The sequence below is a fragment of the Apteryx mantelli genome, chromosome 11 (assembly GCF_036417845.1).
Source record: "Apteryx mantelli isolate bAptMan1 chromosome 11, bAptMan1.hap1, whole genome shotgun sequence".
Taxonomy (NCBI): Eukaryota; Metazoa; Chordata; class Aves; order Apterygiformes; family Apterygidae; genus Apteryx; species Apteryx mantelli.
Window position 1 is genome coordinate 28522632 of NC_089988.1, and position 15917 is coordinate 28538548.

The following is a 15917-nucleotide window of genomic DNA, read 5'->3' on the forward strand; positions in this document are numbered from 1 at the left end:
GGAGAGAGGAGAGCTCGTTGTGGGAGAAATCTTCACAGCCCTTGACACGGTAAGTCTCTGGCTGCAGGCAATGCTCCTGAAGTTCCTGGAGGGGTCTTCTGAACCCATCCCATCCCATCACTGATAGGCTTTTTAAGGATCGCTCTCCCAGCTCCTCCAGTGCATAGTCAGAGGAGGAGATGCTTCAGAGCAGGGATTCCCTGCCACAGCATCACAGGGACAGGGTGTGCAGCTCCATTCTGCCAGGGGTGGCTGCAGGGCTGTGAAGCCAGGGAGCACATACAGGCCTGTGCAGGGCTTTGATTCAGAGCAGTGTCCCTGCACCCCAGGGTGCTGTGTGCCCGGGACAATGACTCTGCTGCCTGCGATGGTCAGCACTCAGCCTGCGCATGGAGCTCCCCACGGCACTGCCAGGAGAAGCTCTGGGAGAGAGGAGCGACCCCCAGCAGGGCAGGTTCATTCTCCTGCTGAGAGGGTGCTGCGTGTGTCAGGGCTGCTCACAGCTCTAACTCATGCACAGGAGATGTCTGAGGGGTCTTTTCAAGAGGAGATCAAGAGAAGGGTACTTGAAAGGGAAGGAGCTTTCCTTCAGGTGTCTGCACTTTCCATTTCCTAATTTTGGCAGGGAGAATGAAGGAACAAATTTTTGGTTTTGTCAAGGAAGTGGGACTCCTAAACCTTCACTCTCAGAGATTAATAGGTCAGTGAGAAACCTCAGGAAGTCGCTTCATGCCCACCTTACCCTACGGACAGCATCAACATCACCTTTGTGGCCTCATAGGAGTTTACGTGACCTGTTCCATAGGACGTGCATGCACAGAGATGCCCCTAGACAGTGCTCTGATCCGGGAGGTTTCCTTAGGGCAGAACTGAGCACGCAGCAGGTGGGATGGGGTCTGTGAGCACTGACCAGGAGAAGATGTTGTGACAGAGAAAGAGCTGGCAGCAGGGACAGCTCCAGGCAGGAGGGATGGGCAGGGAATGAGAGGGAACTGCAGGGCATGAGCCACCTCCTCTGCAGCCAGACCTCTGGCAGAGGAGAGGGGCATCTCTCCTGCTACAGGCCCATTTCATGCTGCCTGACAAAGGGGCTGAAAGTGACTGCCCTGCGATGTCACCGTCTGCAAGGTGGCATGCCCAGCTGGGTAAGGGGAAGGCTTTCCAGAATGCCTCTCTGTCTCTCTCCTTGCTTCCCTTGGCAGAAGGATCATGGTGTTGCTCCTTGTTTCCCCTCCTGGCCATGATGCTCCTGTTCTTCTCAGGCTTTCTGGTGTTGGAGCCTTTTCAGCTGCAGTTCAGACACTGATGCTGCAAGATGTGCAGCAGAGGGGTCTGCATGGGAATGAGGTTGCCCCAGCCCCCTTCTAACCTGTTGCGCTCCAGGAAATGCAGACCATGGAGCTGGGAAATGAGCTGACTCTCCCTTAAGGAGAGCCCATCTTCAGTCCTAAGAGTCCTTTGACTGTTTTCCTAGTGTCCTGGCAGACTGCGTGCTGCCCTCTAGAAAGGCACTGCTGTCTCATAGCACCTCTGTGATATCTGAGAGACCCATGAGGAAGGTGCAGAGATGCTGAGAGTATGGAGATGGTGGTGGGAGGCTGTATGTGGGCATATGAAAAGAGCCCTGTGTTTCCTTGGCTAGAAGGGGAGTGTGGAGAGCTCCCTCAGGTGCCTGCAGAAAGGGTGAGAAGTTTGGAGCTGTGCACTTTGAAACTGGACTCGTGTGCTCTCAGCAGGAGCTGGTTTCTTTCTAGGGCAACATATGAGTGTGATCATCCTCCAGCTCAAAGAGAGAACTGCAACATTTGGGGGTTTCTTTGTTTGAAAAGTCTCTCCTAACTTCTCAATGTCTGTTCTTCTTTGCACAGTCCCCCATGGCCAGAGATAGCAAAATGTCCAACAGCAGCTCCCTCAACAAGTTCCTCCTCCTGGCATTTGCGGACACACGGGAGCTGCAGCTGTTGCACTTCGCACTCTTCCTCGCCATCTACCTGGCTGCCCTCCTGGGCAACGGCCTCATCATCACAGCCGTAGCCTGCGACCACCACCTCCACACCCCCATGTACTTCTTCCTCCTCAACCTCTCTGTTCTGGACCTTGGCACCGTCTGCACCACTGTCCCCAAATCCATGGCCAATTCCCTGAGGGACACCAGGGGCATTTCCTACTCAGGTTGTGCTGCTCAAGTCTTCCTGCTTTTCTTCTTGTTAGGTGGAGAGTATTGTCTTCTCACTGTCATGGCCTATGATCGCTTTGTTGCCATTTGCAAGCCCCTGCACTACGGCACACTCATGGGCAGCAGAGCTTGTGTCAAAATGGCAACAGCTGCCTGGGCCAGTGGTTTTCTCAATGCTCTCCTGCACACTGCTAACACATTTTCAATACCACTGTGCCAAGGCAACACAGTGGACCAGTTCTTCTGTGAAATCCCCCAGATCCTCAAGCTCTCCTGCTCAGACTCCTACCTCAGGGAAGCTGGGCTTCTTGTGGTTAGTGCCTCTTTAGCCTTTGGGTGCTTTGTTTTCATTGTGCTGTCCTACGTGCAGATCTTCACAGTTGTGATGAGGATGCCCTCTGAGCAGGGACGGCACAAAGCCTTTTCCACGTGCATCCCACACCTGGCCGTGGTCTCCCTGTTTGTCAGCACTGTCATCTTTGCCTACCTGAAGCCCCCCTCCCTCTCCTCCCCAGCTCTGGATCTGGTGGTGACTATTCTCTATGCAGTGGTGCCTCCAACAGTGAACCCTCTCATCTACAGCATGAGGAACAAGGAGCTCAAAGATGCCCTGAGGAAACTGATTTCCTGGACATTTTTCAGCAGTGGTAACATTGCCATTGCTCTCCACAAATGACTCCCCCTGTGTCCCATACCAGGACTGAGCTTTGTTTGTTCCCTTTATTTTCATTATTACTATTATTCCTGTTGTTATTATTAATTGTCACCATGTTGCTACACCAATGCTTGGATTCATTCCACCTTTACTGAGGCTGCTCTGTCTCACCTGGTGCCCATATAAAGTTGTGTCTAGCAGTGGGTCAGAGCTGACCCAATCACAATATCTTTGTAATAAAGTAGGTTCTTGCAGGTGCAGTGCCTGAAGGGTGGGCTCTTCCTCCAAAGCTGCTGTCCCTTATGCCATGTCCCCAGCACATTTCCTTGAGACAATCTTACCCGCCCCGCATGCTGATCCTTACCCCAAATGTCACCCCCAGACAAGGCCCCATGCCCAGCTGAAGGACTGGGCAGCCAGCTGTTACCCCTGGGAGCACGAGCCCTGTGCTGGGTCCTCTGCAGGGCTGTCAGGGAGCATGCAGAGGAGGTCCTGGGGCCATCTGCTTGGCCTGCAGACCATCCTCCTCCCATGGGGCCCTCAAGCAGGGTGCCTCATGTCAAAGATCCATCCCAGCTTGTTGCTGCATGAACAGAGAGGAGAAACTTTCCCAGGAAACTCCTCCCAGACCCAGCAACTCATACCAGCTGTTTCCAGCACTGGCCATTCCCTGTGGTCCTGGTGAGATGTGATCTTTGAATGTGACCAGCTCTGTCTGCCTGCTGGCCTCAGCACCTGTATGGGGGGAATGTCCATCCCTGCCTGGCCTCTCTGCAGGCTCAGACCCCAGCAGATGGCAGAGCATGGCCTTCTGCTAACCCCAGGGGGACAGGGACACGGCTGTACAGGGTGTGGCGACTGGTGGGAGGCTGCCAGGCAGGTGGGCTGAGGGGGACGGGACACCAAGGGCTGTCATGGGGACCATCCTGGGGGGATGTTTCCCCACCCCAGAACGCACCCTGTCCTTCGTGGTGCCTGCACAGTGAGGCCGTGGGGCCACGTGCAGGGCAGCAGGGCTGGGCCAGTGGAGGGCTGAGGTGCTGATGGGAGCCACGACACTCCAGTAAGCTCCCAACGGTCATGAAGGGGAGTCACTGCTACTAGCAGGACTGGGGGGTTTCTCAAGGGCTACAGCCACCAGCACCACCTGCCAGGACTCCCAGACCCAGCACAGATGGTCAGTGCCCAGCACTGCACTGTGCCCCCCGTCCTGTTTCACTGTCCTCTCTCAGGAGCGCTGCCCAGTGCATCACTCCCTGCCTAGGTGTGGAGGGGAGCTGCTGGAGGTCTTCTCTTCTCATGCCTGCTGCCCTTGGCCCTGCCCTGGCATCGGCCCACAGGTTCTGCCCTGGATCATGTTATGTCTCCATATGCTCTCTTCTGAGACCGTGTAGAGACCTGCAGTGCATAGCTCTGCTTGGAGGTGGCCACCATGGTCTGCCTGTGTGGTCCCAGCAAATCCCAGGAAGGATGTGCTTGGAGGTGATGTTGTGATTGTCCTCAGGCAAAGTAGATGGGGTGGCCTGGCTGGGGGCGGAGGGGAGGAAAGCAGAAGAGACAACAAGGAGAAGACGCAGTATGGGAAATTCCAAATGATTTGAAGGAAAAAATAAAGACATAACCATGGTAGTTGAGTAGCACTGGGGAAGGGGACAGGAGATTTTCAAAACTCTCCTGGAGAAGCACCTACCATACTGATCTAACTGTCAAGTTAGCCCAGCTCAGAGCACATCATGGACCTGGAGATCTCTGGTGGTGCCTCCCAAACCAAATCCTCTAGGAGGAAGGGGCTGGAAAGTAGAGTGAGGGTCAAGGGACAGTGTTGTGGGGTTGAGGCCTTGCTGGCATTTGTACTGCCTGGTCAAGCCTGTCCTCAGAGTTACACAGTGAGTGAGTTCATCCTCAAAAGGAGTCTCTGCTCCATGGGCAACAGGAGTCAAACCAGTGCCAGGAGACTGCAGAAACATTCTCAGGAACACACCAGGCATTCAGGCCCTTCGACTGCTGAGGTGTCCCCAGACCGGTGCTTTGCCTCCTGGGTCTGAAAGGCTGAAAAAATCTTTAGAGCCAGAGCAGATCGGAGTCCCACCTCCTGGACTCACAGGTCACAGGGCATCAGCACGGCTGTAGCAGCTGCAGGGAGGGAATCAGTGCCCAGGGCACGAGCAGATCCCCCTCTGACCTCCCCTCTCTCTTCACACCCTGGAACAGAGCTCATGTTTCCCATGATGGTCCTCTCTGCCAGGCTGTATTGCCAGCTGGAGGGGACGCAGGCTCCTCACTGGGGAAATGCAGGAGAGCCCAGTCTCATCTAGAGGAGCAGGGTCCCACCACACTTGCTGGGTGGCCAGGGCTGCAGGCTGCAGACCCCACTCTGTTCCCCGCACACCTCCTGCCAGGGGCTGGAGGGTGCCCAGCAACAAGGCAGGCATGCCTGGGGGTGTGGTGCCATTGGGGTGGTGGCCTTTGGAGCAGGCTCTGTCTGTAAGGGACTCAGGAGATTCTCTGCCTCCATGTTAGTGGCAAAGTTCATGTTCCAGCTTCTTCTCCCTGGAGAGCTGAGGATTTCATTCTCAGGAGAAGGAGGAAAAGGAAAGCCTCTTGTCCATGGGATCACCCTGTCAACCCTCTACTGCCTTCTCCTGCTGTATCACCCCCAGAAGTCCTTTGGCAGGAGCATTCTTTGGTTTCTGACCCTCTATTGGACCCTGCTTTGAGCAGCACGTTGCACTACAGGCCTCCTGTGGTCCCTTCCACCTGAATTATCCTGAAGGCCTATGATCTCAGGCCCCTTTTCAAGCACAGAGCAAATGTCTCTGGGACAGGAGTCCTTTGTGCTTTATGTGACCACCTAAAAGAAGGCAGGTGAACACTTCCTCCTCCCTGTTGCCTGTAAGGGCAGCCTGGCAGGCACTGCCTCAGGCATAGCTACATTAAAATGGAAATTCTTGGCATCCACCTTTAACCACCTGAAAGGCCATTGCCTGGATCCCCTCAGTGGTGAGGGGAGAAAAACAGGCTTTTCTGCAGTGTGATTTCTGTACCTCTGTAGTTTGTACCTCTAAGTAGATGGTGCCACCCTCCCCTTGGTTTCTTGCCAGAGGCTCAGGCTGGATGGGGATGTGAATGTGGAGGTTATCTGTGACTGCAGTGACCGTGAGACGGTAGAGAGGTAAGAGGAATAACAGAATGGCCACCCTGGACTGCAGCAGAGAGGAATTCATCTTGTTTAGGATGGAGTTAGGCAAGCCAAAGCTCACCTGGAGCTGGAGTTGGAGCTAAAGCTGGAGGTAGAAAGGGATGGGGAGGATAACCTGAAGGCCTTCTGCAAGGATGTTGGCAGCACAAAGCATCCATCCAATGGAAAATGTGATGTCCCTCCTCAGTGGGGCAGGGGACGTAGTGACAAAGAGAGGGGAAAGGCTGAGGAGGTCATTGCCTCTTTTCCCTTGTCTTTTCCTGGTCTTGTCTACTGCCAGGCCTCCCTGGCCCCCGAGTCCTTTGGCAGCATCTGTGTTAGCAAAGCCTCACCCTGGTAGAGGATGATGCATCTGGGGAGGACTTTTGCCCAGTGGGCACACACAAGTCGATGGGATCAGAAGGGAAACACCCCGGGGTGCAGGGAGAGGTGGCTGGGGTCACTGCAATGCTGATCCCAATTGTCTATGAAATGTCAGGGTAATCAGGGAGGTTCCTGATGCCTGGGAAAAGGCAGACATCACACCCATTTTCCAGAAGGGCAAGAGGGAGGATCTGGGGAATGAGAGGCTGGTCCTCTTCATCTCAGTCCCTGGGAAGGTGATGCAGCAAATCCTCCTGGAAACCATCTCCAAGCATAGGAAGGACAAGGCCTGGAAGAGGCAGCATGCGTTCACCAAGGGGAAATGGAAACCGTGCCTGACCAACCTGATTGCCTTCTGCCATAAGATGAATGCCTGTGTGCACAATGAAAAGGGAGTGTGGCGAGATGTTTTACGGACTCCTTTAAAACATCATGGTAACACAGGTATGTTGAGATTTGTGCAAATTTGGCCAGCAAGAAGTAGAGCATTTCCTTGAAGCTGGTCACCCTGCTTTCCTCACTAGTTGAGAGAGCTCAACACCTCAGAGTGCGACGTGCTCTGCTCAAAGAGTGAGGGGTGGCATGGACAGCCATGGGCAGGGGGTGGTTTTCTGAGCTGTTGGGGCTCTGTGTGAGACACAAAAATATCTTGTTTAATGGTGTAGGCCTGATTATAGCAGAAATGTTTAGAAACTGACATTAAAAATGAAGCACGAAAGAAATTAAGAAAAAGACTGAAAGCAAAGAAATGCTTTGTTACACTTTCCAACTTTTTTTTTTCTATTCTTATTATCTTTCTTGATTTATTTTCTTTTTCTTAATATAGTGGTCTTTTAGGGCAATGTTGTGTTTTTACTTTTTTTTAAAAAAGGAAAGTTATTTTCAGAACTGGGGTGGGATGCAGTCAGAGGGTCATGGACAGCTGGTGCCATTGCAGGCACCCAAGTCCCCTCTGCCCAGCCTCCCTCTGCAGCTCCAAGGGGCTCCATTCTCCTGCAGGACCCCTGCGCGAGCTGTCAGGCCCAGGCAGGTTCCTCAGAGACACTGGGGCCTCTCCAAGTGCCACTGGGTGCTTGTGGTTGGACAACTGAGCTCTTCCTGAAAAGGTGAAGAACTGTTTTCACCATTCCAAAAATAGGAACACACTTTCATCAGCTCAAAAGATTGGCTAATTTTTAATGTCAATGTTTTCCTGTGATGAAATAGTGGAAATCTTCAGGAAGGGTGTTCGTCTCGGGAGAAGAAATATTGATCTGCCCATTAACTTGCATTACCACTGCTCTGTCTCTTATGCTGTGGGTTTAATCTCAGTAACCTTTTACATATTTCCATATATCCTGCTTAACTGATCATTTCTAAAGTCATCTTTGCATCAGACTCCCTGGGCATGTGCACAGTTGAGGATTGTATTTTATTTGTTATGACACTGGATCAAGATTATTTTTGTTTGTCTGCAATTAAGACAAACCCTTCTGTGTCTGTTTGCAGCTAGTTCTTGAAGGAAAGCAGGTGGGAATTGGTGCACATGAGCTGTAACATTCAGCTACAGCCTTGAGTGGCAAAAGGTTCGATTTTTCACAAGAGTGATCTGAAGTCCCCAGTGGCTGATGAGAGAAATGGCAGGGCTGGGGAGGTGGGGAGGAAGGTTGTTCATGGATCTCTGATCTCAAGGATGCTGCTTTTCCTACATGTCCCGACTTCATTAGGAGACACTCTGGATCCATATCAGTTGGAGAATGTGGATATCTAGTTTGTAAGCTGAAAAAGAAGGAAAACTTTAAAAGCAGAAATCCTTTTTTTTTTCTTTTTTGTGCTCATTGAAATCTTCCTCTTTTAAATACACTCCTGAAACTTCCCCAACTAGCCACACAAGAATTGAAGAAAATTATGGAAAGAGGCCTGGCTCCTTAGGGTTTTTTGCATTTTAATGATCCCTCGAATGTATTTGGTGCTGAGCCCATGCACCTCAGGTGCTGAGACTGAACAAACCTCTCAAGAAAGTCAGAAGAAAATCCCAAAGTTTCTTGGAACATTAACAGGTCCCACTGAGGGCCATTACCAAGAAAGGCTCCCCAGAGGCTGATTAGAGCAGAAAGTTGGAGGCCCTGATTGCAGGTAGGCAAAGGCAATGTGAGGGTGGCTGTGATGCCAAGTCAACCTTGATGTGTGTTATCAAGCAGAGTGAGCAGGCACTGACAGCCAGCCCCTGGGTAGGGTGATCCTTTCCCTCACGTGTTGTTCAGGGCTCTTTCCAGGGGCAGTGTGAGGGTAGGCGGGTGCACAATGCCTCATGCAGGACAACATTACAACACCTCCTGGGATCCCTGGGGGTGAGGAAGCAACAACGCCCAGTGCTGTAAGGAAGCATCATCTTCTTGTAGGCCTCGGTGGCAGATGCACCAGCCATAGCAAAGGGAGCAATGACCTCAGTTCTTTTGGAGGCTTTCAGCCTTGACAGTGCCCTCCATCATCTCCAATGCAGGCTGTCCTAAGCTGTCAGAAATCTGTGCCTCTTTCCCTGCAGCCTGTAGACACCCAACTTGCTTCCCCACCTTGCTCTCACTGCACGATCTCCTCACCTTTATGGAAATCCCTCCATCCTTGCTGGTGGCTCCTTGAAACAGAAAGCCACGGGCTGATCACGCAGTCCCTCTGGGTGTCCAGTTGCATCACAGCAATACCCTACGAGTGACATTCTTTTAACATGAAATACAGTATGAAACTCTCAAGATGCACTTTGTGGCTCTTTCCCCATCTCATGCTTTTTCCCACTCCCAAGAAAAGCTCCCTCATCTCTGAAACCACCCTTCAAGCAGTTACAGGTGACTACGGTATTGGCCTTAGCTTCCACTTCAGCAGGCTAAAGAAGCCCAGGTTCCTCAACCTCTCCACACAGGCCGTGTGCTTCAGGCCCCCAACCCCATCTGGGCAGACCTCCCCTGGACCCTCTCCAGTTGCTCCCCATTCCTCCAGCACTGGGCAGCCCACACTGGGACACATTCTTCCAGACATGACCACACCAGTGCTGAGTGGAGGGAGTTAAGAACTGCCTTTGCCTGTGTGGCCATGCTCTTCCTAATGCAGTCCTGTATGCAGCTGGCCTGATTTGCAGTGAGCATGCACCACTGGCTCATATGCCATCCCCCGTAACTTCCAGGGCCTTCTCCTTGGGGTCACTCCTCTGCCGGTCAGGTCTCTGCCTGTCCTGATGCACAGGCTGTTCTGCCCCACTGATGAGCCTTTCAAACAGGACAGGATGTGCATACCCCTGCATACCCCACCTTTACCTGGCTTTCTGGTAAAGCATGATCCATTCATGAAAGCCCTCTGAGCTCGATCATCCAAGCAGTTTTTTGCCCATCTGGATGTCTAGTGGACATCCACTACTCTCCTCTCCTCCACAAGTACAGCTCCATGACACACTCCTCATCAACGTGAGGCTGAATGGCCTGCAGCTCCCCAGGTTGCCCATGTGGCTGTTTTTGAAGATGGACACAACATATTCCTTCTGCTGTTCATTGGGACCTCCCCTGATCTCCACAACCTTTCAAAGATGACAGCAAGCAGCCCTGCTGTCACAGCAGCCAGCTCTGATGCCAGCCATCCAATCCCATAGACTTGTAGGGGTTGAGTTCTAGAGGCTTGGACACTGTAGGCTGTTTTTCTCCTCAGGAGTCCTGACTCTAGGCACAACAGCTCAGGAGAGCTTGCTGGTGAAGACTGAAGCCAGGAAGGACTTGACTTGACCTATCTACATCCGCTTTTGCTAGAATCCCTGCCACAGTCAGCAGTGAGCTCACATTTCCTTGTTTATTCTTTTACTGTCACTGAAGCAGCAGCAGATCTTCCTCCTGTCCTCGACCACCCCTGCAAGTGTCTCTATCACAGAGGAGCTTTGGCTTCCTTAACACCATCCCTAGTTTGCTGGACAATATCTCTAAATTCCTCCTTTGCAGCCTCTGCCTTCTTCCCCTTTCCGTATGCTGCCTTGTTGCCCTGGAGCTCATGTGGGAGCTCCCTGTTTAGCCAAGCTGGGGTCCAGAGATGTCTGCTAATTTTACAAACTGTTCATAAGGAGCATTCTTGTGCTTGATGGGTGCTTAATGACCTGCCAGTATTCCTGAGCTCCTCTACTCCTCAGAGCTCCCTCTTTGTTAATCCCATGGAAGAACTCCATACCTTCAAGCTACCCCTTCACACACAGGACATCCCCCGCCTCATCTTCCCTGCTGATGTCTCCAGTAAAACTTGCACCCTGCCATTGAAGGACTCCATCATGTGAGTGATCCCACCACATCTCAGGTGTTCCAACCATGGGGCAGTCCTGTGACAGGCTCCATATCTTTGCATATATTTTAGTTTCAGCACCTCAGCTGCGGTGCCGACTGAAGATTTGTCACAGGGAAAACTTTTAGCAAGGACTTCATGTATGCAAAGGCTTTGAATGCAAGTGGTGACATGCTGTCCTAGATAGCAAGTGGCAATGTAATGATGAAAGGAGGTTCCCACTGAGAGAGCAAAGTCTGCAAGGCCCAAGGCCAGCGAGAAACAGAGCTAGGCCATACAGGAATGGGAGGAGAGGGTTTTGCTGCCTGAACTGACTCTGCAGCACCTTGGTGCCTGTGACAGAGGTGAACTGATCTCCAGGCAGGACAAGGTGCCACTGAAGAAGTCCCTGGACCCGGGCAGCCTGTGATCCAGCCACCCTGAGGTCATCATTAGCACAGTCCCTGTTCATATCATCTTGGGGGGTGAGAAGAGGCTCAGAGGGCAGAGAGCAAGAAGGGTTTGAGAGTGCAGAGACTAGAGTGGAGCCCTTGGTGTGATGTGCCTCCCATTTGTGCACCATGCTTGGATGTAGACGGGATGGACTTTGCCTAAAGGCAGTGGTGGGATTCATTTGTTTGGGCACACACAGGAAACCCAAGATGCCCTGGGGCACTTGCCCAGTGCCACTCCAAAGGGCCATGGCTTTCCTGGAGGTCCCATGCTGTATCTGCTAGACACACGTGGTTTTGCTGGACACCCCAGGCACCTGACATGGCCCTGCCAGCCTATTTCTCTGTCATTAAATCAAGTGTTCGCACTGAATTGCATTATCTGTGTGTATCATTGGGATCTTCCTATGTCTCAGCTTTATAGTGAGTGGAGCTCTAGTAGTAGGAGGCATCTAGTGTCATTTGAGATGGCCAAGGAAATTCTCCACCTGGCCCCTAGCTGATGCTCCATAAGTATGTGGGTCTCCCAGTTGCTCCATCAGAGCAAGAAGACACTGGCACATGTCCTGGACATGTCCAGTTTTGGCAAGGGGAATCCCACCTCCTGTGTGTCTGTGGAGTTCGCGGGAGTTAGCTGAATCCCACTGCATCCCAGGGGCTTCTAAACGGGCATGAGATACCCAGATAGACTCATCTGAACCAGCATCTGAACCATGGGTAAATGAACTCCCTTCCTGACCCCTTCTAGGTGTCCTGCCTAGTTAAGACATGGGAATATGGATTTCCAAAGTGGGACATTTCCACCTCTCCTAGATAACCATCCTCTGATGAAACAAGGGACAATGTTGTAACTGGTCTCTCTGCATTGTTTAGAGAGGGAGCAAAGGTGATTATTTTGGTTTACCTCGGTGAACATTTCCCAGGAGGAGGGAGCACAAGGGACAGAGAAATTCATGAGCTCAGCTGGGCCTCTGCTCCTGAGCGGAGCCAGGCTCCTGGGATAGAGGGAGCTCATGGCAAGCAGGCAGCACTGCCCAGAGACAGCTGTGTGCAGGAGCAGCTCCTCTGCAAAGAGCAGCAGGGCTCTGGGCACTGCCTGCTGCTGCTGCTGACATGAGAGTAGAGAAGGCAGAGAGAAGTGCAAGGCAGTGTGGAGTGGGAGGAGAGAGGAGAGCTCGTTGTGGGAGAAATCTTCACAGCCCTTGACATGGTAAGTCTCTGGCTGCAGGGCAACACTACTGACGTTCCTGGAGGGGTCTTCTGAACCCAGCCCATCCTATAACTGACAGGCTTTTTAAGGATCGCACTCCCGGCACATCCAGTGCATAGGCAGAGAAGGAGATGCTTCAGAGTAGGGATTCCCTGCCACACCGTCACATGGACAGGGCATGCAGCTCCCTTCTGCCAGGGGTGACTGTAGGTGTGTGAAGCCATGGAGCACACACAGGTCTGCTCAGGGCTGTGATTCAGAGCAGTGTCTTTGTGCCCTAGGGTGCTGTGTGCCTGGGGCAGTTACTCTGCCACCTGCGAGGGTCAGCACTCAGCCTGCCCAGGGAGCTCCCCATGGCACTGTGGGAAGAAGCTCTGGGTGGGAGGAGAGACCACTAGGAGGGCAGGTCCCATCAAGTGGCTGCCGTGTGCGTCAGGGCTGCACACAGCTTCAGCTCACTCCCAGGACATTTCTGGAGAAGATTTTCCAAAAGGAAGGTCAAGACAGGGCATACATGAAAGAGAAGGGGCTGTCATGAGTCTGTGCTTTCAATCTGATTCTCTTTCGGTGGGGTGAAATGGGAATAGATCTGTCAGGTTTAGACAGGGGACTGAGGCTCCAAAACAGTGACACTGAGAGAGGAGCAGTTCTGGGAGGGACTCAGCAAATGCCTTCATCCACCCCTCAGCCTCAGGACAGAACCAGCATCACCTTTCCAGCCTCACCAAGGTTTCTCTCCCCTGCTCCATAGCACCGGCAAACACGGAGGTGCCCTGGACAGCGTCCTGCCCCCAGGGAGGTTTCTGCAGGGCAGAGCTGAGCTCACAGCAGGTGGGATGGGGTGTGTGAGCACTGAGAGGGGAGAGATGTGGGGACAGAGAAACAAACAGCTCCCCGCAGGGACGGCTCCAGGCAGCAGAGTCATGCTCAGAGTGTGAGAGGAAACTGTCAAATCCGAGGCCTCCTCTCCTCCCCCAGCCAGCACAGCCCTCTGCTCTCAAGGCTGGGGGGTCCAGGGCAGGAGTCGTTTCCTCAGCAGCCGGACATGCAGGAGAGGAGACACCCCTGAGTGCCCCTCTGTCCCTCTGTGGCCCTGCCTCCCTCCACACAAATATCATGGTATTGCTCCATGTTTCCCACCTGCCCATGCTGCCCTTGTGCTTCCCCTTGGACTCTCTGGGCAGGGGGCTTTCTGATGCAGTTCAGACACCGAGACCCTGCAGGTCCTGCCATGCAGATGTGTCCTTGACAGTGAGGTGCCCAAGTGCCCCTCTAACCTGTGGGGCTCTGGGCAATGCAGTGTGGGAGTCTGGGAATGAGCCAACTCTCTTGTCCGGACACCCCATCCTTAGGACATTCTGCCATTTCCCTGGGGTGTCTGGCTGGGCTGCAAGCTGCCCTCCACAAGGACACAGCTCTCCCATTGCAGCTGCGTGTTATCGAGGTGCCCCAGGCAGAAGACACCTAGATACTGAGGCCACTCTGGGACATGCTGGTGGGAGGCTGGATGTGGGCAGCTGGAAGGAGTCCGATGTGTTGCTGGCTAGAAGGGGAGGGCTGAGACCTGCCTCACCTCCCCTCAGAAAGAGTGCTGATGGGCGCTTTGCAAGTGCATTCCTCTGCTCTCCGCGGTGTTGTTTCTTTTTCGGGTAACAGGAGTGCAACTGTCCTCCACTTCCGAGGTGGGAGCACAGGGCAGCTGGGAAGAAGGCAGATGGACAGGCCAGCTCTGCTCCCTCTGCACTCAAGCCAGAGTGAATCCTTTTGCCTCTCCAGAATCACAGCTGCTCACTCTGAGTGCAGCAGCAATGCTGAGGATTTCTACCTGCAGGAATCCTCCTCAGGTGTGACAGGGTCAGCTGAAAGAAACAAAAGAAGCCTTAAAACTGTTAATGCACCCACATTATTTAGAAGTGGGAGCGAAGATGCTGAAAATGCTTTCAACATTATGTGTGGATGAAATCTGACTGGACCTGGGAATATAACAGTTTAGTCTCCCCTGTTCCCATGTACGCAGTCCTGTAGGTCAGGGCTGACTCCTGCGGAGCCCACGGGCAGAGGCCCCTGCTCCTCATGTCAAACTCGGCCAGCACAATCCAGAGCTCAAGCAACGGAGCTCAGTGACAGTGCTGCTGATAGGGGGATAGGTAATGTGCATGTGTTTGGGAGGGTTTTATGAGAAAGTTTTGCTCAGAAAAGCCTGTCCTCATTTGTCTCTATCTCTTCCTCCTTGGACAGTTCCGAATGCCCGCAGGGAGTCAAATGTCCAACAGCAGCTCCTTCAATGAGTTCCTCCTCCTGGCATTTGCAAACACACGGGAGCTGCAGCTCTTGCACTTCTCGCTCTTCCTGGGCATCTACCTGGCTGCCCTCCTGGGCAACGGCCTCATCATCACAGCTGTAACCTGTGACCACCGCCTCCACACACCCATGTACTTCTTCCTCCTCAACCTCTCTGTTCTGGACCTTGGCACCATCTCCACCACTGTCCCCAAATCCATGGCCAATTCCCTGAGCAACACCAGGGCCATTTCCTACTCAGGATGTGATGCTCAAGTCTTTCTGTTTGTCTTCCTGTTTTCAGCAGAGTATTGTCTTCTCACAGTCATGGCCTATGACCGCTACATTGCCATCTGCAAACCCCTGCACTATGGGACCCTCATGGGCCCCAGAGCTTGTGTCAAAATGGCGGCAGCTGTCTGGGCCAGTGGTTTTCTCAATGCTCTCATGCACACTGCAAACACATTTTCCATACCACTCTGCCAAGGCAATGTGGTGGACCAGTTCTTTTGTGAAATCCCCCAGATCCTCAAGCTCTCCTGCTCAGACTCCAACCTCAGGGAAGCTGGGCTTCTTGTGGTTGGTGCCTGTTTAGTCTTTGGGTGTTTCATTTTCATTGTGCTGTCCTACGTGCAGATCTTCACAGTTGTGCTGAGGATGCCCTCTGAGCAGGGCCGGCACAAAGCCTTTTCCATGTGCCTGCCTCACCTGGCCGTGGTCTCCCTGTTTGTCAGCACTGACCTATTTGCCTACCTGAAGCCCCCCTCCCTCTCCTCCCCAGCTCTGGATCTGGTGGTGGCTGTTCTGTACTCGGTGGTGCCTCCAACACTGAACCCTCTCATCTACAGCATGAGGAACAAGGAGCTCAAAGATGCCCTGAGGAAAGTGATTTCATGGACATTTTTCAGCAGAGGTAACATTGCTATTGCTCTCCACAAATGACTCCCCCTACATCCCGTACAAGGACAGAGCTTTGTTTGTTCACGTTATTTTTATTATCACTACTATTGCTGTTGTTATTATTATTTGTCACCATGTTGCTACACAAATGCTTGGATTCATTCCACCTTCACTGAGACTGCTCTGTCTCACTTGGTGTCCATATAAAGTTGTGTCTAACAGTGGGTCAGAGCTGACTCCATCGCAGCAGCTTTGTAATAAAGTAGGTTCTTTCCGGTGCAGTGCCTGAAGGCTGGGCTCTTCCTCCAAAGCTGCTGTCCCTTATGCCATGTCCCCAGCACATTTCCTTGATACAACCTCACCCACTCTGCGTGCTGGTCCTTACCCCAAAAGTCACCCCCAGACAAGGCTCCATG

At 52.7% G+C, this 15917-nt stretch overlaps 2 protein-coding genes across 2 annotated transcripts; both read left to right on the forward strand.

Moving 5' to 3' along the window:
* Nucleotides 1-2267: 2267 nt before the first annotated feature.
* Nucleotides 2268-2753, forward strand: LOC136993069 (olfactory receptor 14J1-like; the record flags this gene model as incomplete). The annotated part of the gene is made up of 1 exon (XM_067303087.1): nucleotides 2268-2753. A coding segment is annotated over one exon (486 nt), but the record flags the coding sequence as incomplete, so codon positions are not given.
* Nucleotides 2754-14565: 11812 nt separating this feature from the next.
* Nucleotides 14566-15543, forward strand: LOC136993102 (olfactory receptor 14A16-like). The gene has a single exon (XM_067303115.1). The coding sequence runs from the start codon at nucleotides 14566-14568 to the stop codon at nucleotides 15541-15543; it is 978 nt and encodes a 325-aa protein (XP_067159216.1).
* The last annotated feature ends 374 nt before the right edge of the window (nucleotides 15544-15917 follow it).

Excerpts from the sequence above, each read along its gene's own strand:
- LOC136993102 (XM_067303115.1), top strand. The coding sequence starts at position 14,566 with ATGCCCGCAGGGAGTCAAATGTCCAACAGCAGCTCCTTCAATGAGTTC.